The sequence below is a fragment of the Neofelis nebulosa genome, chromosome 3 (assembly GCF_028018385.1).
Source record: "Neofelis nebulosa isolate mNeoNeb1 chromosome 3, mNeoNeb1.pri, whole genome shotgun sequence".
In the NCBI taxonomy this organism is placed as follows: Eukaryota; Metazoa; Chordata; class Mammalia; order Carnivora; family Felidae; genus Neofelis; species Neofelis nebulosa.
In genome coordinates, this window is record NC_080784.1 from 116,402,218 (window position 1) to 116,428,875 (window position 26,658).

General features: G+C 41.0%; 1 protein-coding gene across 6 annotated transcripts in view; it reads left to right on the forward strand.

Moving 5' to 3' along the window:
- Positions 1 to 26,658, forward strand: part of LEF1 (lymphoid enhancer binding factor 1) — a 121,228-nt gene that overhangs the window by 84,068 nt on the left and 10,502 nt on the right. For 2 of the 6 annotated variants that reach the window (XM_058721701.1, XM_058721705.1), the window contains exons 4-11: positions 565 to 697; positions 6,819 to 6,909; positions 8,515 to 8,598; positions 10,678 to 10,800; positions 11,842 to 12,004; positions 16,895 to 17,002; positions 22,007 to 22,055; positions 22,693 to 22,733. In XM_058721701.1, the coding sequence (XP_058577684.1) occupies positions 565 to 697; positions 6,819 to 6,909; positions 8,515 to 8,598; positions 10,678 to 10,800; positions 11,842 to 12,004; positions 16,895 to 17,002; positions 22,007 to 22,055; positions 22,693 to 22,727 (786 nt within the window). In that variant the 3' untranslated portion in view covers positions 22,728 to 22,733. The remainder of the gene's footprint in view (positions 1 to 564; positions 698 to 6,818; positions 6,910 to 8,514; positions 8,599 to 10,677; positions 10,801 to 11,841; positions 12,005 to 16,894; positions 17,003 to 22,006; positions 22,056 to 22,692; positions 22,734 to 26,658) is intronic. The other 4 variants (XM_058721699.1, XM_058721704.1, XM_058721703.1 and 1 more) reach the window with 3 other exon arrangements.

Consider the following 26,658-nt stretch of genomic DNA (forward strand, 5'->3'; position numbering starts at 1 on the left):
GAAAAAAAAATGTTGTAATGTGGTTCTGTAAGATGTACAAACTATAGACTTACAAATTATATACACTAAGGGGGTATCAGTACAGAAAATTTATATTGATTGAGTTGTTTAAAAATTTGACCTTCAAATTGGTAATATTTATTTGTTTACTGAACAGTTTTTTGAGTGCCTTTTTATTGCAGACATATGTAATGAATAAAAAAGAGTTTATAAAACGTTTGTGACTTTTGCTCCAGTAACTCCGGGTTGAACAGTTGAACATAACCTGAGGAGATAATCCAGAAGGTCATAAATATGTATGCACAGAAATTTATGTAATACGAAATAATAATCAACCTAAGTCTCATAGGTGCTGATTGAATAACTGATAGTATATGATACCCATATACTTGAGTATTTAACATGGAGAAATTCTGAAGGTGTAATGAGTACAGCAGATGAGTTCAATTTTTCAGGTCTAGAGATGATTCTTGGGTTGTGCTAATGCCCAGTTACTGCTATTTTGTGACTGTTTCTTTGGGAGAGGTGTTCCTATTAACTGTTGACCTTGTGGTTACTTTGCAGTCAAATAAGGTGCCTGTGGTGCAGCCATCACACGCGGTCCATCCTCTCACCCCCCTTATCACGTACAGCGACGAGCACTTTTCTCCAGGATCACACCCCTCACACCTCCCTTCAGATGTCAACTCCAAACAAGGTGAGAGCCCCTGCCTTCCTGGGTCTTTCTCGATAAGTGAGGAGCCACATCTCATCAGACCGAGTGCCTGTACAGGTGCCTTTGCTGTATGTCACTGGGTGGATCAAAATACATTTGTTTGGCAGGAGTTTTTTTAAAAGATTTGTTGTTACTACTTTTATTTTTCAGGATTAAAAAACAGAAGAAGAAAAACATAAAAGGATTATTTTCAAAGTGACAGCTTTGAAAATCTAGAATCCACCATATAAACCAATATATTGTACAGATATACTAAAAATTCAGTGCTTGGTGCCCCCTACAGTATTCATTTATTGCAGTTGTAGGTGTTGATGGTAGTGTTAGAAAAATGTTAGAAAACAGACAACATAGGAGATTTTTACTTTGAATGTTCTCTTTTTCATCCTTTTGTGATTTCTTTTGGTTTTAGTCCTTATTATGTTTTATCCTCTTTTTGTTATTTACCAGCACCAACTTAGATATTAATAATAATTAAAGTATAAAACCATCTCTGTTAAAGTCAAAGTAACATGAATCCTGTTTTGCTTCTCTACATTATTACCCAGTTCTGCTTCTATATTGTTTATAGAAGAACACATCGCATAAGAAGTTTGAAAAATCAAAATGCCCAGGTTTTTTTTTTAAATTTTTTATATTTGTTTATTTTTGAGAGAGAGACTGAGCACCAGTGGGGGAAGGGCAAGGAGAGAGGGAGACACAAAATCTGAAGCAGGCTCCAGGCTCTGATCTGTCAGCACAGAGCCCATTGTGGGGCTCGAACTCATGATCATGACCTGAGCCAAAGTCAGACGCTCAACCAGCTGAGCCACCCAGGCACTCTCAGAATTCCTAGTTTCTAACCTGGTGGGTGTGGGTATGAGTTGGTTGCAGGACTTAGAGCTCAGGTTCTGCAGGCCTTCTGGTCCGTTCTGCTTAGAGCATACGTTGAAGATGAATTTGTTTGCCTCTCCTCTTTCCATGTACATACACACTTGGACCTCAACAGGATCTTTAGAAATTCAAAATAAAAGATCCTATAAAACTGTGTGAAAACAGAGAATGTAAAGATGTAAAATCTGCCATCACCGGCATTTCACCCTTTTTTCCAGCCTTATCTTTGAACTATAGTGGACAAGAAAAGTTAGTAAGTGTAGAAAAAGAGTGGAGTTCAGAGGCTGGGTGTTTTTTCCACTACTGTGAACTCTTGTAGGTTACATCCTCAATGCCTTCATTCCCATCCATTGTTAAAACTGCTTATTTGGGGGCGCCTGGGTGGCGCAGTCGGTTAGGCGTCCGACTTCGGCCGGGTCACGATCTCGCGGTCTGTGAGTTCGAGCCCCGCGTCGGGCTCTGGGCTGATGGCTCGGAGCCTGGAGCCTGTTTCCGATTCTGTGTCTCCCTCTCTCTCTGCCCCTCCCCCGTTCGTGCTCTGTCTCTCTCTGTCCCAGAAATAAAATAAAAAAAAAAAAAAGTTGAAAAAAAAAAAAAAACTGCTTATTTGAGGACTTAGTCACTGTCAGACTTTGGCTTGAGTGGAGCTTTGTACCCTTTACCTAGGAAATGTAAGAATCGCCTATGCGGATGTTTCCGGGTTTGCCTTGGTTTTATTCCTCATTTCCAGTCCTTCCTCTACTTCCTTTTATCAAGGACCTCAAAGGAATAAGAAACATCAAGACAGGTCTGAGGATGTATGGTGAGATGGGTATTTTAGGAAGAAGGTGGAGTTTGAGAGGGAAGATCAAGAGTGTGACCTTGGTCATGGTGGTGATTTTAGGTGCCTTATAGACATCTGGAGGGAGAGAGAAGGTAGGTAATTTATAGGTCACCATCTCGGAGTGATATCTGTGCTACAGATGCATATCTGGGAGCCATGAAGCTACAAATGACAGTTAAAGATAGATATAAAAGCCTCAAACAAGCTATTGGCTCAAAGAATCCAATAGTGTGATTTATTTGGTTTTTAACTATTTATTTAACAATTACATGGTGCTTCCTATGTCCTAGGCCCTATTCTAATCACTTTCAAACACACTTATTTTAAAAAAATAACACATTATGGTTCAGAAGTTTTTTCTTCCAAGAATCCTAGGACAGTTCTATTTTTTAAAAAGACAAATTTATGACTGGCTACCAGTTACATTTGTATTTTGTTTCCATCTCTTCTACTGCCCTACCTTGTTTTGTCTTACTAATTGTAATTTATATCGTTGCTTTAAAAAAAAATTTTTTTTAAACAAACTCTCCAGAACTAGATAAAGAACAAGTGGGCATGATCAGAAAATTGCATTTTCTCTGAAGTTCTTATTTTGTCCCCCAAATTTGTGATTTTTGCATTCTACTCTGTATACAGTGTTTTTTTTTTTTTCTTAATATAAAGTTTTTTGTTTGTTCGTTTGTTTTGCTACTTTTTTGTGAGCAAAGAGTTTATATACCTTGTCACCATTTCTCTCTGGGGATATGTGACTTTGGTTTAAAAAGAACTAATTTACGTGATTTGGGGTTTGTATCATTCCACTTGGTCACATTCATCACCAAAAAATAAGTAAAAAGCTCACTAGGTCTCTTGCTTTTATTCTCTTTGTCTTCTACTGCCAGTCTTTTTAGTTATATCATGTAGCTAAATTAGTTAGAACTTGGTGGTACTGAGGCCAGAGTTGCTAATTTCAAAACTATTGGGAGGCTGGTTAGTTTTATTTAAAAAATACTAATAATAAATTAAAAAGTATTATGTCCATGCTTTAACCATAGATAGAACTATCCAATAAACATATACTGTAGCAGAACTCATTGTCATTTGTAGGAAAATAACTTTAGGTTCGTTTCACAGTAGGAAACACATTCAGTTTTACCTTTCTCTCACCGTGTTGAGAGGTGTGGGGTATGTGTGTGCGTATAGGTTGTAGGTGTGGGAGAGGGAAAGGAAGCTGATACCAGTCATTTTCTTCTCATTATGTCTTACGAAAATGTTGGAAAGAAGAGCTTTTAGGAAATACTGGCTTTACATATCTGTCTTTGTATTACCCATTGTATCCTTGTAAGTAACCACACTCACATAGCACTTAACACTGTGTTCCAAGCATTTTTCTGTTTTATGTATATTCATGCATTTATTCCTCACAACAACCCCTATTCCATCTTTATACTGATTTAATTTTTTTTAAGTTTATTTCTTTTGAGAGAGAGAGAACATGCGTGCATGAGCCGCGGCAGGGTGGAGAGGGGGAGAAAGGATCCCAAGCAGCCTCCACGCTATAAGCCCAGAGCCCAATTTGGGGCCTGATCGTACAAACCATGAGCTCATGATGACCTGACCCGAAATCAAGAGCCAGATGCCCAACCAACTGAGCTACCCAGGCATCTCTATACTGATTTTAAAGAACAATAACAATTAAATAGCTTCCTCAAAGATAAGTAGCTAGTGAGTGGCATAATTGATGATCCAGGGGCACCTGGGTGGCTCAGTCAGTTAAGCATCTGACTTTGGCTCCGGTCATGATCTCATGGTTCATGGGTTCAAGCCCTGCATTGAGCTCCACACTAACAGCATGGAGCCTGCCTGGGATTCTCTCTCTCTCTCTCTCTGTCTCTCTCTCAAAAATAAACATTAAAAAGAAAATCATTAAGGCTATGCTGTGTATAGCCTCCTTCACATAGTATTTAGTAAATATTAGTTAAATGAATGATGTGAAATGTGTCTTCAGTAGCATAGCAGTTGGTGGAGATCCACTTCTAGGATCTTAACATGACAATAGGCTGTGTAGAAAACACAGATCCATTTTCTGTTCGTGTAATGGCCTAAGCCACACCGTGTGCTTGTTGGTATAATGGTTGGCAAAATTGTTGGTAATATTGATGAATGAAGAACGGGTCTGTTTAAACACTACTAGTTCATTTGTTCAGTCATTCAAAAGTATTTATTGAGAACCTCCTCTGGAGACCACCATAGTTTGGAACATAGATTGGTAAAACATGGTCTCTTTTTTCCAAGCAGTATATAAGCTCACACGGAAAAATCATTGGCACAAACTAACTATAAAACAAAATGAAGACCATCTTAATTACCCTGTTACAAGTACAAATAAAACATTATAGATTCCAACAAGGAAGAAAGATATCTCAGAGCTATAGACATTAGAAGGAGGGGTATTTGAAGTATGAGTGGAAACAGTCTAAATACCCAGCATAGGATAGCATGTAGCAAGTGCTAAGTAAATGGTGGTTTCCCCCTTTCTCCTTGGAGCAGTAAAACCAAATCAACCTAGTTTGTATTGTGTTCGTTTGCATCACTCCTGCTACTACAGAATCACTGATGCAGCATTCTAAGTGTGCCTGGAACGTGGACGAGAGCGGAGAGCAGGGTTTAGGCTTATCTGCTTGGATGTGTGATGACATCAGCAGGTTACGCATGGCTGTGTCCCAGGGGTAAAAGTCCAGGACAATACATATTTTGTAGGTACCTTAACTGGATGCCTAAACAGTCACTTAATCATCCCACACCTTGGTTTCCCCATTTGCAAAACAAAGGATTAAAGCGGACAGTTCTGATAGTCTGTAACCTCTAGTCATGATTTTCAAGCTCAAATTTCCACAAAGGTTCCAGAGCTCTTGTGAGTTAGTCTGATTTTTCTTTTTAAACTGAGCAGTCCTGCTGCAGACCCTAATATTTGGGGAGGTTTCTGGATCTCGGGGGGTGGGGGGCAGCATGTTGGAGAAACTCCCCAGTGAATCCGATGTCACGAATCATCACTGTAGACTCCCTTAGATTCACCCCACTGCCTGAACTTCCTCAGGCCCAAGAAAAAAAAATCCCAGAGTATGAAATTTGGGGTCTGCTGTGACCCATAGCAGTGGTATTTCTAGCCAAAAAGGGGGGAGGGATTTGAGACAATCTTTTAAAAACAGCAAAAATGAGATAATCTCATGTAAGCTGTTGAGGGATTAAAAACCTTCTTCCTACTTGCTTCCTATGAGAGTTGAGAAATAGTTTATCCTAACTTCAGAGTCAAATTAACATCCACTTTGAAGGCAACACTTAAGTCATTCCCATATGTTCAAGACCTTAAATATCTTTTAAGACCCAAATGAAACTCATAGGCATTTTAAACAGTAAAAACAGAATAATTAAAGAGCATCTTTCATGTGCTCACCTAATTTCACATGTTGGTCTGAACATAACCGTTGAATGCATATCTGGGTGTTAAATGTGGAAACGTGTGCTTATATATGGAAGTGGGCTTGGTAGGCCAGATGAACTATATAAAGAAACTTTTGTGGCTTTTTTCCTAATCAGAATCACTTTCCCCAAAATGCACCGAATCTTAGGTTTTTATGTTTTGCATTTTAATGCATGTGTCCCTTCTTTTCTACACCCAAGGTAGAATCTAAACAAAGAGATGTCATTTGGGACTGGGATTAGGTATAATCTTTAGGTGGTTTTTACAGTTATAGGGCAGTGTACCCCAGGGACTGTGAGCTCAAGAAACAATTTGGTGGCATTCTCATTTTCTGTGGAATACAACTAATCCAGAACAGCTTGACCTTGGAGCCCAGAGGACTCAACTTGATGAAGAGCTTAGTTGGAGCTGAAGTGGCAGAGACCAAATGAATCATATCAAGTGTGACCATTATGGGGCTGAAGATGATTCCTAATTAATCTTTGATCCTCCGAGGTATCACATTTCCCAAATCTATGTGTCCGTAAGGGAGCCAATGGAAATAATGAAAGTGGCAATTTACCTAATCCTTGAGCGTCATGGCAGGCCATCTACTTAGGAAGGCTGTCATTTTCCATTCTACACAAAAACAATTGTCTACCATTTTCGTAACCAAAGTGAAATAATGAGGGCAAACTAAAAAATTTAAAAATCTCATTATGGTCACGCAGAGCATACTTACTCTTTCAAGAGTTCCTCAGGATGTCCTATCTTAAGACGTGATTTCTCACATTTTGAAATCTTGAGAAAAGCTAACAAACAGACTTCAATTAAATGCATCCGGTAAACATTGTTTAGTGCTAGACCTTAAGTATTAATGGCATAAAGTACTTTATTGCTTTTCTGTTATCCTTATAGTCAAATGTTCTGTGAATCTGAAAACTCTACTCCTTCATTGTTTTTTTGAACAGGCATGTCCAGACATCCTCCAGCTCCTGAGATCCCTACCTTTTATCCTCTGTCTCCAGGTGGTGTTGGACAGATTACCCCACCTCTTGGCTGGTAAGATCCTTCCTGCAACCTTCAGTCAGGCATTTGAACACAAGTTTTTCTTTCCATTCATGGAAATTAGCTTTATGAATGATAACACTTGCAGAGTTGAAGAAATTTCACATCAACAAGCAAGGTGCTAACTTTATTTCATTTCAATTTGAAAGATTGAAAAACATACAGACTTTGAAATGGATTGAATGCCTTTGCTAGTATGTGTAGAAAATGAGTATGTAGCATTTGCTTTGAAGCTTATAGGTTTATGGATTCAATTTGTGGCTTTGGGCACTTGCTATGCCTGTACAGAGTGCTCAGTGTGGTTTTTCTTGTCTAGTTTTTTATGAACAACTTATTTTTGAAACAAACTTAGACACATTGAACATCAGTCTTTGCTTATAAAATGAGCAGGTGAAGTAAATTACAAATAACTAGAAATTCAAAACTACAAAAGCATCGTTTGAATGTTAATAAAGTAAGCACCAGTTTGAGTTCAGATAAGTGAAAAACTGATGTTTGGACTTTCTTTTTTCAGAATGCAAACACTTTCTGTTTTCTTGTTTATGTCTAAAAAAATTCTTACTGCTGTTTTCAAAAATTTTTAAATTATAAAGGTAAAGGAGAGGAAATATATTTTTGGAAGAAAGGCTTTAAGTAGCCTATTTTTATCATCTTACTATTAGCACACAGCTTCCCCCCACCCTTTCTTCATTTATCCTCTCCCCACTGCTCTCTCCACAGAAACACTGTGCCAGCTTTAGGAAATGGACCCTCTCCTTTCTTGATCTGGTCCTCTATCCCCAAGGCCCCCTATCCTTGCCCCAGTCTCCCTACCTTGACACCCTTATGTTCTCTTCTTCAGCAAGAAGGTGTCATCCTGCTATGGAAATTCCAGCTGTCTGTCTGTCTGTCTGTCTCTATTTAGCACTAAATCTCTCAGTCAATAACTGTTTAACTGATTATTCATACACCTTCAAACCTACATCAATTACTCTGTCTGAACTTACTACTTAGGGGCAATAATCCTGTGCTGAGTGGTAGCTGGAAATACAGATGGTGTAAATGAGAAATGTGAGATGTGGGAAAAAACAAGAGAAATGGAATTCTCACAGTGGAGAGGGAATGATTCCAATTAATTGATCTTTTATTTCTTGACTGTAGCATGAGTATACGAAAGTGTAGGGGGAGTGTAATTGCTTTTAAAATATTTATTCATTTTTATGTCAATTTCATTCCCTTCCCTCGTTCCTTCCCTGAAGTTCTCAAAACTCTGAAAGGAGTACTCCCCATTCTCACAGTTCCGTTACACTCCGTAAACATTTGTTACATGCCTGTTTTGTTCAGAGCATCAGTGGGGCTGGGAGAGAGAAAGGGGTGAAGGGTAATTCATGGGCTGGTTTGTTTTTAAAGTTGAGGGTGGGAGCTCTTCAGGGTAAATGATGCTTTGATCAGGTGGAGGTTAAGAAGGGAAGCCATTGGATAACTGAAGAAATGCCGTGGTCTGTGATACCCCAACACAGTTCTTTTGAAGCCCTCCCTCTTCTCCCCTCATCAAACTCTTATTGCTGGTTGGTAACTCGTGTTTTGTCATTGATGGGTTCCTTTCTTCTGTGACCTCAGGCAAGGTCAGCCTGTATATCCCATCACGGGAGGATTCAGGCAACCCTACCCATCCTCACTGTCAGTCGACACTTCCATGTCCAGGTAGGTGGAGGCGGAAACTGGGCCCAGGACAAGTTGCTCTTCCTGCGCTTGCATTGTGTGCGCCTCTGCTTGCCTCTCGGTTGGCTAGGAGGGTGCATACCTCAGCCACGTGTCTGTCTGTGCAGTGTGCCTGGCTCCCACACTAGATGTCGCAGAGACTCCTGGGTAGGAGCCAAACGCTGCACCCCACCAGCACAGCCACACCCCTCAGGGAGATGGACTCGGCCACACCACACTGTGCGTCCCGAAGAATTTACTGCCTCCTGACTGTGGGATGTGAAATGTCCTGAAAGCAGACATTATAAGAAGAGCTTGTTTGATTCAAAATATTCCGGGAGTGGGGGAAGGGGGAAGGATAAAGACTGGTTTGGTCTGAGTTCTGTAATTTGCTTTCTTGGAGGAAAGTTGTAGCAGCTTAATGCGACAGTGTTTGAAAATGCCCAGGTAGTCTAGAGCCTTCCTGGACCAAGGCTGTCAGAAGACAATGAATGGCGCTTATGAGCTGTCAGGCCATCCGGGGTGTGTGTCCTAGTGTGTGAATCAGGCCCTGTGTGGACATGTTAGTTCAAGTGAAGCTCTGTGAGATCTGCCATGCCACACTGCTCTGTGTAATGCTTCTGCTTCTGGAGAGGATGGCGTCTGTGCCCTGTGCTTGATGTACACACACTTGTTGTGCACCATCTGTGTGTTCACTGTGGCTTGTCCAGGGGAGCTAGCCGTACTGGGCTGGAAGTCAAACTGTTGGGCTGCTAACTGGTCGTGAATCTTTACTTACATAGGTATGAACTTCGCAAGTTCTGGGGTGGATTTCAGCTTTTTAAAAAAATCATTATTCCAAGTTTGCTCAGCAACTTGGAAATCTAGCGTGTTGGGAGGGCATGAAATTAATACCTTTCCCCCCAAATATATTTTTACCCCTTTTAACATCGTAAGAACTCTGTGATGACAGGATTTTCTCCCATGCAAATAACCAGCATCGTGTATCGTTGCAAACGATCCAAGTAGCAGAGCATCATTATTTAATCAAATATTTGTATTTTTCCCATGCCTCCTTAATTTTTAAAAATTTGTTTCTGATCCAAGTGGAATGCCTTCTTTCCCTCCCAGATGAAGGAATTAATTGTGCTGGATGTGATAAAAGATCTGAGAACATTGTTCTTGTTGAAATAATGTTTACTTTAAAGCAGTTTGAAAAGCAAAAATTTCGACAGGGTGTTCAAATTTATCCAAAACATTTATTGAAAGTACTCTCTTTTATTTTTCTTGCATGGCAGTTACCCTCCTTTGGCTTGTGTGGTGGTGGATATTTAAAAAAAAATTTTTTTATGCTCTTTAGCATACTAGGGAGAAAAGCCTTTAGCATGTGTAGTTTTTACCTGGTGCAGAACTGTATCCTCCCCCTTAATTTTATTATCAATTTTCCATAAGGCTAGATCTCTCAAACATTACTTTCTGTGTTGTTTTCAATGATGTTGATGGCAACTTTATTAAATTGGGGGCTTTAAAAAAACAAAACAAAAACAAAAACCCTTCCAGTCCCTTGTTTTCTCATTGTCTCCTACTATCAATAAAGAATCCAACAATATGAGAAGATTTATTTAATGTGGTGGTTTGCTTAGGAATGTACGCAGTGATATTTTAATGTGGTGTCTTTAGCTATTATTTAAAAATCATTTAAAAAGCTAAATCCTAATAAAGTGTTATATTTCCAGCAATTACACTAAACTGGAATCCTTCTTTAAAAACTGCTTTGCAAGAAAAGTCACTCTTTTTTTTTTTTTTTTTTTAAATTCTAGGACCTAGAGCCCTTCCAGGAAAAATGTCAAGATTCTATTAGTTTGAAAAAACAAAACAACAACAACAAAAACCTGTTATATGAGGAATAAGTATAAATATTTTCCACCTGAATACAGAAAGAAATTAATTATTGGCCCACTCTAATTCGTAGTTAATACTCCTGTGTATAAAGATGTGTTTTCACTCTCAGTCATTAGCAGTTAGTAGAATGTTTCAGGGTTCTGCCTCGTTTTGCTACAACAGCCACTAGTACATATGCTTTCTTTTCTTTCCTTCTTTTAGGTTTTCCCATCATATGATTCCTGGTCCTCCTGGTCCCCACACAACTGGCATCCCTCATCCAGCTATCGTAACGCCTCAGGTCAAACAGGAACATCCCCACACTGACAGTGACCTAATGCACGTGTGAGTACACATCTGATTTCACCTATGAATGCCTTAAGATACCGTGAGGATTTAAACACAATTTCTTCCTGCTACCGTTGAATATCTCCCCCTCTCTTTTAGTATGAAAATCAGTGTAGCTCTGCCTTGAAAGTTCTGCCCCTGAGGAGTTTAGGCAGCTTGATTCTCACTGTGCTGATTTTAAGATTGGAAAGGAGCACAGACCCCAGAAGATCAAGGGAATCTCACCAAAACAGAGTAATCTTCAGAGTGTGGGCATTGAATAATCTTGAGCTGCTAAAGCTACTACCAGGTTTTAAATTGGGTTCTGATTGTTGGGGAGCACCTGATGGTACCAGAGGGAAGTAGACCGGAAAGTTCCATGTATTTCCTTCTGGACACACACTTCACCCTGCTTGAGGCTTCGAAAGCACAGAATTCAAGGGAAAGGGACAACCAAGCCTAGGATCCCCCAGTCGGGCCAGGGTTTGTCCCAGGCTGCTAGAGCAGGACTAAATTCCCTGAAGAGATTAGTGAATGAGTTTCTTAATCTAGGATTTGTAGACTAGGATGGGAGGTTGGGGTGGCAGGGTGCATATGATAGTCCATAAAACCCCTGCACATGTAGGCAAAGCCAACACGCATTTGTTTGGGGGAGTGAGTCTAGAGTTTCATTAGCTTCTCAAAGGGGCCCTTGACCCAAAAAAGTTAAGAACCTCAATTCTGAAAGAGGAATAACTACCCATACTATGTGTTCAGCTTTTCCTGAGATAACCAAGGAGCTCAGCCTCAGGGTCCTAGATGGAGCATCTTCACAAACCCTTTTACATTTTGTGTCAAACACTTCCATAACTATAGGTAAACTTTCTCAAACCAAAGGATCCTTACTCCCAATGAGTTGTTCTTCTAAGTGAATGCTGTTCTGACAACCCTTCTAGAGGGTTATCCCTGGCCTGACTTTGACTGGTGACATGAACAGGTGCTCTGCTTCTCTCCTCCCATCTCTTCCTTCCTCTGTCCCTCCCCACCCCCTGCCCCCACACCATCCCAACCACCTTTTAGGAAGCCTCAGCATGAACAGAGAAAGGAACAGGAGCCAAAAAGACCTCACATTAAGAAGCCTCTGAACGCTTTTATGTTATACATGAAAGAAATGAGAGCAAATGTTGTAGCTGAGTGTACTCTAAAAGAAAGTGCAGCTATCAACCAGATTCTGGGCAGAAGGGTAAGTAGTCTGGGGGTGAGCAGATATGTAAATTTTTATGGTGACCTTGGAACTGTTTCCTTAAAGGTAGTCATAGAATGTATTTATATAATCACCAGCCACTTTGGTAAGTAACAGAGAGAACAAGATAGGCTAATAATCTTTTGGAGAATTAAATGATAGAGTGCATTGTAAACAACTTAGATTGTACGTAGCACATAGAAAACCTCCCGTAAATGTTAACCATTCCCCCTGTTATCATTTATTGGGTGTCTTTCATGTACCAGGTACTCTGGTAGGCATTAGATAATAATTGCTGGATAAAATAGATATGGTCTTTGTCTTCATGAAGCTTAAAGGTTTGTGACAGGATGCAGATGTTAGATAATTGCCCAGTGGTTAATTAAAATTGTGATAAATACTGTGAACGTAAAGAGTAAGACTATGAGAAAGAGTAACAGGGAGCTAGGGAAGGGCCCCTCTAAGAAAATAGTATTCAAACTGAGACCTGAATGAGGAGTAGAAGTTAACCAAGTGATTAGTGGGGAGAGATGGACGGACCCTCCCCAGGTGCAGTGACAGGTGTGTGAACAACCGTCTGAAGCAAGAAAGCACTTAGCCCACCTAGGGAGCTATAGAAAGGCCATGTAGTACCAGCCAAGCTTCTGGAAGAACCCTGGCAAATGCAAGTGGCCACTCCTTCCAAGACAGAAGTGGATCTGTTCTACTCAGAAGCTTTTAACTGGAAGAATTTATATGGGCCAGAGAAATCTTTATTCTAGAAAAATTGCTCTCTGGTTCTTAAAGTGTATATGTGCATGATTTCTGGATTGTCCCTTTTCTTTTCATTCCTTCTTTTACCCATGCCAAGATATCTTTCTGATCACCTGTATACCAGGAAGTAGGCTACAACTAGGACGGACACTTTCTTTCTCCATCCACCGGGCCCATAGGCTAGTAAATCTTTCCAGGTGCTTTTCTCAGGATTGAAATGGTTTTAAAACGTTAGGTATCTGACGAATGGTGGGAAAATTATAATTTTAGAAATGCTTCATTTTAATTTGTTGATGCTCTTCATATATGTGTGATAGCTACTTAAATCACGACCTCGTGTATTTGTTTTTTGCAGCCTCTCAAGGAATTCATGATTTGTAAATGAACATTTAGGCAAAGAAGGTCTGACAGCCTTTGTGAAACTTAGAGGCTGGTGTTTTAGCTGTTGTTGTGGATAATTTTTACCATGTTTGATACAAACCTAATAAGCTTCAACATTTGTAACGTAAGACATTCAGGAGGTTTCCAGGCCATGTGAACAGATGGAGGGAAGCCAGCTTACTTGCATTATTGATTCCTGTTGGATAGAATAAAAATGCAGTTACTTCCAATCTGCAGGACACCCGGGTTTCAGGGGGTAGGGTGTGGTGGCAGATTATAGCTCTCTTGGTGCCCTGTGTATAATACTGTCCCTCCCTGTGGATTCTTAAACACTTAATAACAATAATTACAATGATTTCCCAAGCCAGAGCATAGCAGATAAATGATTCCCATCATCTTTGAGGAACCTCACCTTAAAAGCTTAAAGGCTGATGACCATTCCCCTGACCCTTTAAAAGAAGAAACCAGAGGGAAAGAAGAGTTGATGTGCTTCTTTCAGTTTGAATAAAACTCTCAGCTTTTTTTCTTTTTTGAGTTAAAGTTCCCCTGGCCCTCCAGTGGGAATTATTTTCCTGCTCAAGAGAGCAAGTAAGGATATTATACGGAGGTTTGCTTCCTATTTTTAATGCACGTTTCCAACAATTGCTACTTTCTCAGCTCCCTTAACGATCCCCAGATCAGAGCGTGTGTCCTAAAGGATGGTTCTCATTTGGGGTCTCTCTCTGTCTTTGATTTGGACACCTGTTTCTATTTATAGGTCTCTGAGATCTTTGATTAAGATCAGGTTTTCTGTCCTCTCATCACTTCCCTCTGGCAGGGTAGTCCTTGCTGTTTCTTTAAAGTTCCTGGCTTTAAAATCATGTGTTTTACACTGAGATAATTAGAATTCTTAAAAGTGGAACTTAAATCCATCCTAGAACATTTTATCTTTTGATTCTTATTCATCATCAACATATCTCAAAAAAGAAATGTTCAGTCATTTGAATTAAGGTTTTCCTTTTCATGTTATAAATAATAATAGTACAAATCTTAATTTAAAATAAGCCTTTTCAGACCTTCCAGGGTGTTAAAGGAAGTCCATTTATTGCAAATTTATTGTCAGAACTTTTTTTTATGTTGGAACTATAAACTTTTTTTTCCAAGTTAAATGAGTATTTTCCCAACAACATCTTGAGAATGAAATTTGGTTTTTTAAAAGATTAACTCAAATTTTCAGTAAGCAAAACATAGAAAAGTATTTTTATACCTCATTGTGTTGCAGAAATTCCTATGAAGAAAGACTATCTTTCTAATTTGTACTAGATTTTTTTGTTTTCGTTTACATTAATAAAGCCTTAACATCATTGCTTTACCTACCATTTTACTCTGGTAAATGGTCTCTTATATGTGGGTAGATTTTATGCATTAGAAATATCAGGGAACTAAAAGCAATTGGAAATTCAAGTATATAGTTTGTGGCCTGCTTTTTCTCCTTGCATTTTGCTCAGTTTTGTCAACCTGTGTCCTGTTTTGGCTGAAAAATAACTGGTTGATTTCATGGAAGACCCAACCTCCATACGTATTTTGAGAGAGAAGTTTTATAAAACTTATTCCAGGTTTTCTCAGCAAGTTATAAAGCTGCCATAAACTATGTGAAATTATACTGATATATATTACATTGGTATAAGAGCACTCTGACTTGTCAAATGAATAAACACATTTATAAAAAGTATGCTTTTACTTTTTTTTTCCCCCTTTTTGTCTCCCTGTTTGTTCCTTTTTGGTTAACATTTTGGTTAACATTTGGCCAATCATATTTAGCACCAGAACTGTGTAGATATTGATGGTTAGTCTTTTCTCAAAAACAAACAAATAGTCAAGGCTGATCTTTTCCACTGTGTCCAGTTTGGTTTCCCTTCCTGTGTAAGTCTCTAGCACTGGGTCAGTGTTCCAGACTTGGGAAAGCCAGCAGTTGGTAGAAGCCTGGTTCAAACTCACACTATTGCCCCAGACATGCCTCCTTCTTCGGCTTCATTTTGCTAATTGTGCTTACTCTGCTAGTACAAAGAACTGTGTCTCACGTAGCTTTTTTCAGGCTGTTTTTTTTCTTGCCACCTCCCCAGTGCCTGTCCCACCACCACCCCCCATCATTTTTTAAAAGAAAAACATACTACCTGATTTGCCTTCAAGCTGGACCAAGTCCTGCTGTGAGTCATGCTTCTTAGCTACTTGATACTCGGCACCTCTAAAGCAATTAAAAAATAAGCCGTCTGCCTTATCCAACGCAGAGGCCCAGGCACAGAGGCACTGGTTCCAGAGGAGCCAGAATCCCCTGCCCTGCCCCTGGGCACTGCCTGTGCCCGAGGCTGGAGTGGGAGGTGGACGGGATGTGGCAGAAGGTGCTTGAAGTGTTCTTGAGATTGGGTTCCTGGTCTTTTAGGAAGTGGGAGCAGCAGGTGTTTGTTCCTTGAGGAATGCTGCCTAGCCTTATCGCAGGAGCCGGGTCCAAACTGAGGAGGACTTAGTCTCTTCCAGGAGAACTCTTTCTCTCTCATCGCCTCTCTCCCTCACTCCTCCATTCTTTCCCCAGTTTAGCCACACCTTTCTTTTCTCTTACTTTTTAAAACTATGACAGGGAAATTAAAATCAATAGGGCAGCCATGAATGAGAACGAATCTCCTACCACCCTAGAACTGGAGGTGAGCAGGAGTGGGGAGGCGGGAGCTAACCCAGAGCGTGGGCGTGCGTGGTATGGGTCAGGTCTGTTCTCCCGTGCCTCTGTGCCATCCCCTCTGGCCAGTTGGTCCCTCCAGTGCCCAGCTCTTCCTCCCAGAAGGCTCACTGGTAAATCCTGGCGTTGAAGAAGTGGGGAAAATACTTGAAAACTGCCTGCCAGGGGACCTGGAGCAAGTTGTGTGCAAACATAAGCCACTTAAGTTCCCAAACGGATGCCTTGCCTACATAAGCTGTTTTTCTGTGATACATAATTATGGCAATTATTAAAAGGGACATGGAAAGTTTGCAGGGTATCAGCCCTTACGTTCTTTAAATTAGATACTACAGGGTCAGATTCTAGATGGCAGAATAACCCTGGACAATGCTCCTTGCTTCCCATCAGAAGGAAGCTAAAACCATAGCCGTAAGGAGTACACGTGCAGTTGTACGGGGTTGTCCGTGTGCTCCCTCTAGACAGTGGGATTTCTACAAGTATGAGGAGAGGGTGAGGGGAATCATACAGACTGACTTGAGGTCTTGCTTTGTAGACTGGATCATAGGATGGAGGTTTCAGACTCTTCATATGACAGAGTGGGAAGTGTCCGTGTGAGGTGATGATGCATCTGGGTGGAAAAGACATCTGGAACTTATCACATTTTGCATAAATACATGGTACTCAGTCTCAAATATCAGAATATGGTACAAACTATGAGAAAGGGCTGAGTTGGGTGTTGAGGTCACCAGTGAAAGTTCTCTCCAATTTATATTGGAAAAGAGAAAGGGTGAGTGACAGATCATTTTACTTCGGATTCTTTAATTGCCTTTGATGTGTTTCATGTGATACTGGAGAACAGGATAGAGAGAGCAAAGTTTGAGTTTCACTCTCGCCACCAGACTCCCAAGTGGATTTCTGCCGCTCTTGCTCTTCTGCCATTTAAAAATAAATCAGAGTCTAAGTGCTTATTATCTTCATTCTTGAATGTTTGAAACATGAAATATATAATATTGTTGCTATTTTACTTTCATTTAATTTTTTTTTTTCTCTTCTTCTTTTTGTTTCAGTGGCATGCCCTCTCCCGTGAAGAGCAGGCTAAATATTATGAATTAGCACGGAAGGAAAGACAGCTACATATGCAGCTCTATCCAGGCTGGTCTGCAAGAGACAATTATGTAAGCTCTTTCTTCATCCTACCAACAGCTCTCTCCTCTCATCCATTCTTTCTTTCGGCAACTTTTGTGAGGGAAATGTGTTTCAGAGTACAGTAGCCCCCCCATCCCCCCTTACCCACAGGGATACGTTTCAAGACTCCCAGTGGATGCCCGAAACCACGGATAGTACTGAACCCTGTAGATACGTTTTTTTTCTGTGCATACACACCTATGATAACGTTTGTAAATTAGGCACAGTGAGCGATTAGCAAAAAATCTTGTACCGCACTCACCCTCCTTGTGATGATGTGAGATGACAACATGCCTGTGTGATGGGATGAAGCGAGGTGACTGACTTAGGCTGTGATGTTGTGTTGGGCTACTGTTGACCCTCTGACGCTATGTCTGGAGGAAGACCGTCTGCTTCCAGACCCTGGTTGACCGGGGCCACTGAAACCATGCAAAGCAAAATTACAGGCAGGTGGGGACTACTGTATATGTATTGCTGGTACTATTTCCTATTTTTGGAAGTTAGTGAACTTTATAATAAAGATTTCCTGGATATATTTGCAAGCTTTGAGCGATCATGATTTTTTTTCTTTGGTTATATAGTACATTTTTTTTAGGTAAAACTTTAATCCAAGAAAACCTTCCCATTAAATGTTGAAAAAGATTTTTTTAAAAAGCACATAATCTCCTCGTGTAAAGGCAACATTAGTAATGACTAGTTACGGTATCTTCCAGGTATTTTTTCTGCGTATATGTTTTTTTTTTTTTACTTGGATGTAAGTATGTGTGGGTATAACATACACTTTTGTGTCATGCTTGCTCTTATATATAATAAGCATTTTTCTGTTATGGCATAGTGTTTCTACATATTGATTTTAATGGTATATAGTATTTTGAGTGAATGTCACAATTAACAATTTTTTCCTGTTTTTTAACATTTAGGTTGCTTTTTTTTTTTTTTTTTTTTTTTGGTGATTGGAAATAATCCTACAATGAAGGTATCCATGCATAACAGGTTTTTTTTTCTGTGTTTAGGGCTGCTATTTCTGTAGGATAGATTCACAGTAGTGCAATTGTTAATATATTTTAAAGGCTCTTTGACACTTATTGTCAAATTTCTTTTCAGAAGGATATTATTTTACAGTTCTTAAAAAGAATATATTCAAGTGACTGTTTTGCCACAGGCTAATCAAAACTGGATTAAAAAAAGTTTGAGGTGAGGTGCGCCTGGGTGGCTCAGTCGGTTAAGTGTCTGACTTCAGCTCAGGTCATTATCTCACGGTTCACGGGTTCAAGCCCTGTGTTGGTCTCTGTGCTGACAGCTCAGAGCGTGGAGTCTGTTTCAGGTTCTGTGTCTCCCTCTCTCTCTGCCCCTCCCCTGCTCATGCTCACTCTCTCTCTCTCTCTTCTCTGTCTCTCTCACTGTCTCAAAAATAAAATTAAAAAAAATTTTTGTTTCACTTTAACATACCTTGATATCTATTATGTATTTTATTCAGATGGAAAATAGGTATTATATTTTTTTAAGTTGTACTAATTGGCCAAAATTACCCCATTTATAGGGCCTGTTATTTTATTACTTTAGAATTTGAACAATTTACTAACGTGGTCTTGATATAGCAAGACTATTACTGAGAAAGTGTATTATAAATTATATATTTCAGTTTTATATTTTATGGAAGGGAACAGTTTTGATTATTTAAGCTCCTAATTTAAAATTTTATAGATCACTTTCGTGCTCCATGTGAGCCTGGCATTAGAAAAGCCAGCCAGGGGGCGCCTGGGTGGCTCAATCGGTTAAGCGTCTGACTTTGGTTCAGGTCATGATCTCATCATTCATGAGTTTGAGCCCCATATTGGGCTCTGTGCTGACAGCTCAGAGCCTGGAGCCTGCTTTGGATTCTGTGTCTCCCTTTCTCTCTGTCTCTGTCCCTCCCCGGCTTGTGCTCTATCCTCTCTCTCAAAAATAAACAAACATTAAAAAAAAAAAAATTTAAAAAAAAAGAAAAGCCAGCTAGGACAGTTTTAATATTCGGTCTAGGAATTGTCCCTTCTAAAAAGCGTGAAGGTGAAGCCGTTAATCGATATCTAATTTAACGTGTGACCCTTGGGGGCGATGGTCCTGTTGGCTGCATGTCTGAGGTCATACGTCCCATAAAATGGGACACCAAGACTTAGGGAACACATTTATTTCCTGCAACGTGCTCTGAAAAAAGTCACTGCTGGTGGGGATGTGGAGCTTGAACGGTGGCTGCGACCATGACGAAGAAAGGAGGGGCCATGCTCTTTGTTACTTGGAAACAGCAGCTCTTCGGACCCTCGTGAGCTGCAGTCTGGTCGTTGTACTAACTGCCATGTGCCTATTGTCCAGAACTGTCTTAAGTGTCTTCTGTGATGTTTTCTAATCCTCATAATAATTCAGGGGGATAAACAGTGTTATTGCACTTCATAGATGAGGGAAATTGAGGGGTCGGACAGGTTAAGTCATTGGTCCAGGGCCAGGTAGTGGCTAAGCTGCTGGTTATACCCAGCCCTCCCAGACTGTCAGAATCTGTGCAGTTTGCCTTCTGTGCAGCAGACTGGCACAGTCTTTCCGGGGCCTTAAGAAGACTGCTTTAGGGCAAGAGTTCTCTCCCCTGAACCGTACTTCTGTTTTCGGGGCAGTAATTAGCATCTTTCTGGACAGATGTGACCCACGGAGGAGCTGTGCTGTGGATTTGTATACATTTAGCACTGCTTGTTGAATGTCTTTGAGTGAAGTTTCTGTTTCTGACCCTTAGGTAAAGGATAAAGCTTATTTAAAAAGAGATGAACACATACATACTCTGTCCCTCTCGCTCGCTCTCCTTTTGTCCATATGGAGAGATGAGAAGAAAGTAGTGTTGAAGAAATCCAGTATATTGTGAATTTACCTTTAAAGATTTTCTCCTGCAGAATTTTTAAAGGAAATTGTTTCACATAACTTGATTTTGGGATCCCCCGGAATGAAGGGAAAACCCAGCTTTGTTACATCATTTTTTATAACAATAAAAATAAGCCTATTAATTACTAAGGCAAACAGAAGTCAATCAAATGATAGCACTTTAGCTAATTATTCTTAAAATAACAACATAGAAATGGAGTCTAAACAAGATACATGTCTTGTATCGTAGCAGTTAGTGTCAGAAGGCCATCCGTATCCTTACTGAGATCACATTAAATATTATGTCTCAACTATTTAATATTAAAATGCTCTATTCTACAGCATCATAGATTTTATAACTGAAGTCTTCATAAATCAGCAGTGCACATATTTTCTTAGGTGAGCTCAGTCAGATATTTGTATTATTAGAGCTTTTAAATGTAATGCTTCATAATCCCAGTATTAACTATAATTAAATATTTTAATGAAAAATATTTTTATATTTACCGCACACAAATGAGTTTTTTTGTGTAAGTTGACACGAGTACATCCAAACTACTCCGGTCTTTTTTGTCTACCATAAAATGTTGGTTCTCTCATAACACTGGTTTATACCTAGACTACAGTAGAGGCTATTTCACAAAGCATTGGCAGTCCTCCACCTCAGGCCACAGTCACACATGCTGGACATACACAGGGCTGCAGAGGAGGCTGACACACTCAGGTTGTGATCTGGAGCCAGGGGCCGTCTGGAGGGAGGCTCAGGGACACAGCCAGTTATGGCATTGGGAGGAGGTGAGGTCTGCCGGAGGGGGGAGGGGAGGGGCGGATGGGACAGGGAGGTGGGGTGGAGCCGAGAAGCTTCCTGGAAGAGCTGGCACTTGAGATGATGTTAAAGGGCAAACGGGAGCTAGGAGGAGAAAGGGAGGAGGAAGTTCCTGACACATGAAGCAACATCATAGCATTTTCTGAAAACCATAGTAACGCCATTTGAAATGAAGACCGGGGAAGCCTAGGAGAAGCATACTCTCCCTCTGTCTGCTCCCCTTCTCCCAGAGTACTTTAATAATAATGTTAACAAGAACTCCATTATTTCCGATATGCCATTTTCCAGGGTCGCTAATCTCTGCTCTTTGTGAGGACAGTGTGAGTCAGCCTTACTAAGCTCTAAAGCCTCAGTGGTCAAGGTCATGTGACACGAAGAAAAATTATCCTGAGATGCATAAAAATATAGACACATAGTATGTTCAGTGTAATCTTAGAGTTTTATGTTTTGTTCCATGTTCATGTGATTATTACGGCAGCCATAAGATAGAGATATTGGATGAGATATGTGTTCTGTTAAAGTTACTTGAAAGTACTATCCTAATCCAGGTTGGCCATTTACTGTTCACGTAAATCAAACAGATACTGTGTCTCTGCCCTACCTATTACAATGATGTTTTAGGGGAAATCATGAAGAAAAACAAGAGTAGACCAGTATAAATGGAACTTAAAATTGTAAATCTGTGAAGGTGATTTTGCAAATGTATTTAAGATTGCACGTTTTCGTGTCTGTTTTAGGAAACAAGGTCCTTGATTGCCAGAAATTCTGCCTTTGAAATTACCTTCCATTTTCTCAGGTTCTATCTTACCTTGCTGCCGCTATCCTTGATCATGTCATGCCTGTGCCGTGGGGACAAGAGGTCCTCAGCTAATAGCATGTACTTTTAATTACATGGTAGAATTCACCGTAAGGAAGACTGATCATGAACACTGCCGGAAGTGGGTTCCCAGCGTGGTGGTTAGTGATAGGATGCCTCCTTAAGTGGGCTTTCTCTGAACGGGTATCTGGTGCCACGGCCCTAGGACCTCCTCAGCCTGGCGTGGCTTTGGGAAACCACTTCCACTGTCAGTACTGATACTCAATAAGAAGCTGTAGGGACAAAGGTCACAAAGAGGTGACAGTTTGTTTTCTCTAGTTCTCTCGGTCTGTGTGTCTAGGTGTAGATGGGAAAGGGAGAGAATGAGGCACCCTTCTTGGTTGTCTTCTTGCCTTTTGTACATTTGTATCCCGTTCGTCCATGTGTTCATAGTCCAGTGTGTAACATGACCATGTGCCTGGCTTCTTCCAGGGTAAGAAAAAGAAGAGGAAGAGAGAGAAACTCCAGGAGTCGACATCAGGTAGGCACCATGTGACTTTCTAGTCAATTCTCTGCTTCTGACAAATACCTTTGAAAGTAGTCGGCATCTTCGACACACTGCTTTTGTTCTGCAACTGTAACCTCTGATGTTTTAAACTCTGCTTTCCTTCCTGAAATGCTTTAAAGATGTTTAAAAGACCTTTCTTTTCAATGTGAGTGCGTTAAGGTACGTCTACACATTCCTTCCCCAAACCCTGTTCACCTGGAATCCTGTTGATGTTTTGTCTTGTTTTGGCTTTTATTGTCTGTACCCTCCGTAGCACTTCTGCTGTGTTTCCATTTGCACAACTCCTTGAAATAACAGTTTTTTATCCTGATTTTATAATATGCTACCTTTTCTGTGGTTTGGGTTTTCTGAAAGTAGAAAACATGATGACAGCAGGGTTTATCTTTCCCGGACATTCATTCAAGGCATCAGTGAGTGAGGTCCTATTTATTTCCCCTTTTTTCTTTCATTAAAAGTAAGGCCACTACTTGTACTGCACAAATGAAAATGGCTGGTATAAGAACCATAGAAAGTAAAGCAAACGAGCCCACCTGATGTTGTAGCTACTACGTATTTGGAATGTACAAAAACCTCTTCAGTAAAAATTTGTTAAAGACACAATTTTCTGCAGGTACAGGTCCCAGAATGACAGCTGCCTACATCTGAAACATGGTAAGAACGACTCTCTGGTCCTACTGCTGACGTTAGTTATAAACAGAGGCACTTGCTTGTGAATCTCCTTGCTCATACTGATGCATTTAACTCTGCTCCTTTAAAGAGGAAACCCCACCAAAATCAAATTAGCGCTTAAAAAAATCTGATGGTTTTTATACCGGCTATGTTTTTGCAATATGGTATGCATTTCTCTCTTTTTTTCTTCCCCTTCTGCCCCTCTAATCTTTCTTCCCCTTCCCCTAACTCTTCACCATTCCGCACTGACCACCAGTGGCGAATCTGCCTGCTCTAAGAAACAAACCACAGAACCAGCAAGCAAAACGCCCTCTTACTCTGAAAAGCCCTGGGTGGCACGTGAGGCACCCAGACCTGTTCTGGCACAGGACCTGGAAGGTTTTGCTCCGTAGAGACTTCTCAGTTGAGATGATATACAGATACTTAAAAGTAATATATCTGTGTTTAGTGAGAAGGAGGGACTTTATGTATTTCTTTTTTTCCCTGTTATTTAAAAATCTGGGTGGGGACTTGATTAACTCTATTCTGCTATCAGGCTCTTTTCTCTGTTGGTAACCATTGCTAGATCCTGGTCAAGTATTTATAGGTAATGTTTAGTTGTCGATTTGTTTTTGTTTTTGTCTTTTTATTGTAGTGACCATACTTTTGATCGATTGAGCCACCAGCCCTGGTGGGAACCTGGCTTTGTAAACTGACCTTAAAATTTAGCTGACCTTTGAATTCATAGCCCATTGACCTCTTTCCCAGTGACAGCTCTTCCCAGAGGAGCTACGTTTGATTCTGCTCCCTCTCCAGCAGCCCACACCCAGGTCCTACAGATATTTTTGGCCTGTGTTGAATCTTCCCTCTTAACTCATCATGGCTGCAGTCCTTGCTGAGGTTCTCAAGCCTGCCGTCTGGATTATTAGAATAGCCTTTGCAGAAATCTTCCCACCTCCAGGTTTCTTTTCTGCCAGTTGATCTTCCGTGTTGCTCCTGGGGGGTTTTTGCCAAAACACGAATTGATTGTGTCACTTCCCAACTTAAAAAATGGTCAGTGCTTTTTGTTTGACAAAGTGCAAACCACTCAGCGTGGATCTATTTACTCTGCCCCGTCCTGGGTTTTCCCTTCGGTCCCTCTTGCTCATCTGCAACCTAGCCCTTATGAGTCCTGTGCTCAGTTCAAACGAGATTATTAGCAGTTCCCCCACATACACTGCGGGCACTGCACATGCTGTCCCTGTGCTTGGAAAGCCTGTTTTCCCCTGCCACGCAAGGGATACATGTGCAGTGTTTCTCACGAGAGAGCGTTAGCATGGAGAGATTTGGTTCTTGGCTAGAACCAGATGACCCCCTCCTTCATCTTGTAGAACTTAGCTTTGGTGCTGAAATTTCAGTGGACTTTTCCAAAGAAAGTCATAGACATTTTGATGCCAAATAGAAATTTTCAGTCAGCTGTTTGCCGGGGCAATCTACTTCAGCTTTTCAGTCTTTCTTTTCAACTGTACAACGGGAGTAGCACCTAGGGCCTGTGGTTGTTTATCATATATGCCTTCCTTCTTCCCTCTACCCCTCACTGAGACCTACCTCAGTTGCCCTCTCCTCTGTGAAACTTTCATGATCTTTTTTCAGATTCCCCAGGTTCTTCCAATGCCATCATTATAGTTTAATGATATCAAAATGCTTCTAAATACTGAGTGGCAGCCTTCTCCCTGATTGAAAAGAGGATCTGCCCTTCATATAGATGACCAACCAAGGGACCCAAAAACCAGTATCACAGACGATGTCCATGTTTACTTCCACTTAATGGCTGTTCATGGAGGAACCTCTTCTGAGCTGGCCTCCCGGCTTGGTCATTAAGAGCACAGAGAGGACAGTCGCAGGCCCTGTGTCGTAGTAAAGGTATTCTGGTTGCAAGCACATACACATGCTTTTGTACTTTATTTTTGCATTCTTTTTTTTTTCTTTTTAATTTTTTTTTAATTTTTTTTTTCAACGTTTTTTTATTTATTTTTGGGACAGAGAGAAACAGAGCATGAACGGGAGAGGGTGAGAGAGAGAGGGAGACACAGAATCGGAAACAGGCTCCAGGCTCTGAGCCATCGGCCCAGAGCCTGACGCGGGGCTCGAACTCACGGACCGCGAGATCGTGACCTGGCTGAAGTCGGACGCTTAACCGACTGCGCCACCCAGGCGCCCCTTTTTTTCTTTTTAAAGAACGTTGTCCTTTTAATCACTAACCCTTAGGGTATGGACAGCAGCCTTTCTATGCTCTGCTTCTAAATGGAAAAACCCTCACAAGTGCAGTGTGCTGAGGACTGACATTCATTGATTCACTCCATCTTCTGTTTGCACCAAAATCTTTAATGCCATTTCTGTTAAAAATCATGCAAAAAATATGCTTCTATACTTCATAGTTTGGTTTTGTGTCCTTAACGATTAACATGGTATATAGTATTTTAGACTAGGTGGAGTATATTTGAGTCCTACAATTTATCTCACACATCCTTTTTTAATGCCATAGCTATCATTGTGCTTTCCGGTCACTTCCGTATTTTTTCTAAAAGTTAAAGTGTCCTTTCTACTCTAGCCCAGAAAAAAAAGCAAAGTGCCCCCTACCCCTTCCCCCCCCCCCCTCCCCAACCCCACTTCCTTCACTTAATCAGAGTCCCCAGTGTTTCTCTTGTTGCTGGGCCAGTCCCACAGCCTTTGAAGTCACTGTCCTCCACACTGTCCTCCTTCTGAAGGCAGCACTGGCAGTCATTTGATAAGAATTGTAGAGCAGAGAAGAGCTCTGATTTGCATTCATAAAGATTTCAGGAAATCAGGAATGGTAGTATCCGTGCTGTCCACTCTTCCCCTTTGTTTTGGGAATTCAGAAACTCCTGTAAGGGTAGTAGTTGACTTGTTTAGTCAACGTTGAGCACTTACTGAGCCCCTAACTAATGCCAGATAGCATCCTGTGACCTGAAAGTAGTGTTGAGTGAGGCAGAGAAAGTCCCTGCTTTTGTAGTGCTCACATTGCTGAGGGTGGTTATTAAAAAGTAAACAGAAAAATAGGAGTGCAGTAATAAAAATAAAACCGGGACTGACTTGGGCGGGGTTCTGCTTTGGGTGTGATGCTCACGAAGGCCCTTCTGAGAAGGTGATACCAATAACGACCTGCTATCCTTGAAAACCAGAGCAGTGGCTGAGAAACGACCCGGGGAACTGAGCATTGTGCTGTGGAAAGCACTTAGACTGAGAACAAGGCCACCCAGGCTCTGAGAGAAGCCCCTTCCTGAACTGTGTGGCCTGGGGCAGGTCCTTTAAAGCCAGTAGACCTCCGGTTCCCCACTCCAGTGAAAGTGCTGGGTCCTTAGGCCTCTGAGACACCCTGTGTCCGTGGCCCTGCTTCCTGGTCTGCTTTGCTCTTCTGTGGTCTGCACTGCCTCCCAGTGTTGCTGAAGAGACTCAAGTCTCCTTTATGTTTACAGGTTTGTAGTCCCCGTTCTGGGAGTGGTTCCACAGAACTTACTAAAGCACCTGTACGGTCTTGAAAGTGACATGTAGACAGCGTGGCTATTTTTCAGTTCCTGTGTAGATCATCTCCAGCCTCCCCTTCTCCACCCAGCGTGACCGCCTCTGGTTAGGGAATCTGGTTCTCCACTGGTGTGAGCCCCTTGTTGGCCAGACTGCATCCACACTAGTGCTGGCTTCACCTTAGAAACAAGCCAGTGACAGATAAACTGTTTGATAAGAGCTGATCCTGCCAACGACGGGGCGTGAAATCTCGGGCAACTGGTTTTGGTTTGGAGGGAAGTTGCTGAGTATTAACTAAATCCCTCCTGATCTCCTCTCCAGTGAGGTGGAGCTAATGGAACCCAGCACCCAGGAGGGGAAGATATCGTGACTCCAATGTGAAGATGTATTTTGAGAGGGTTTATTT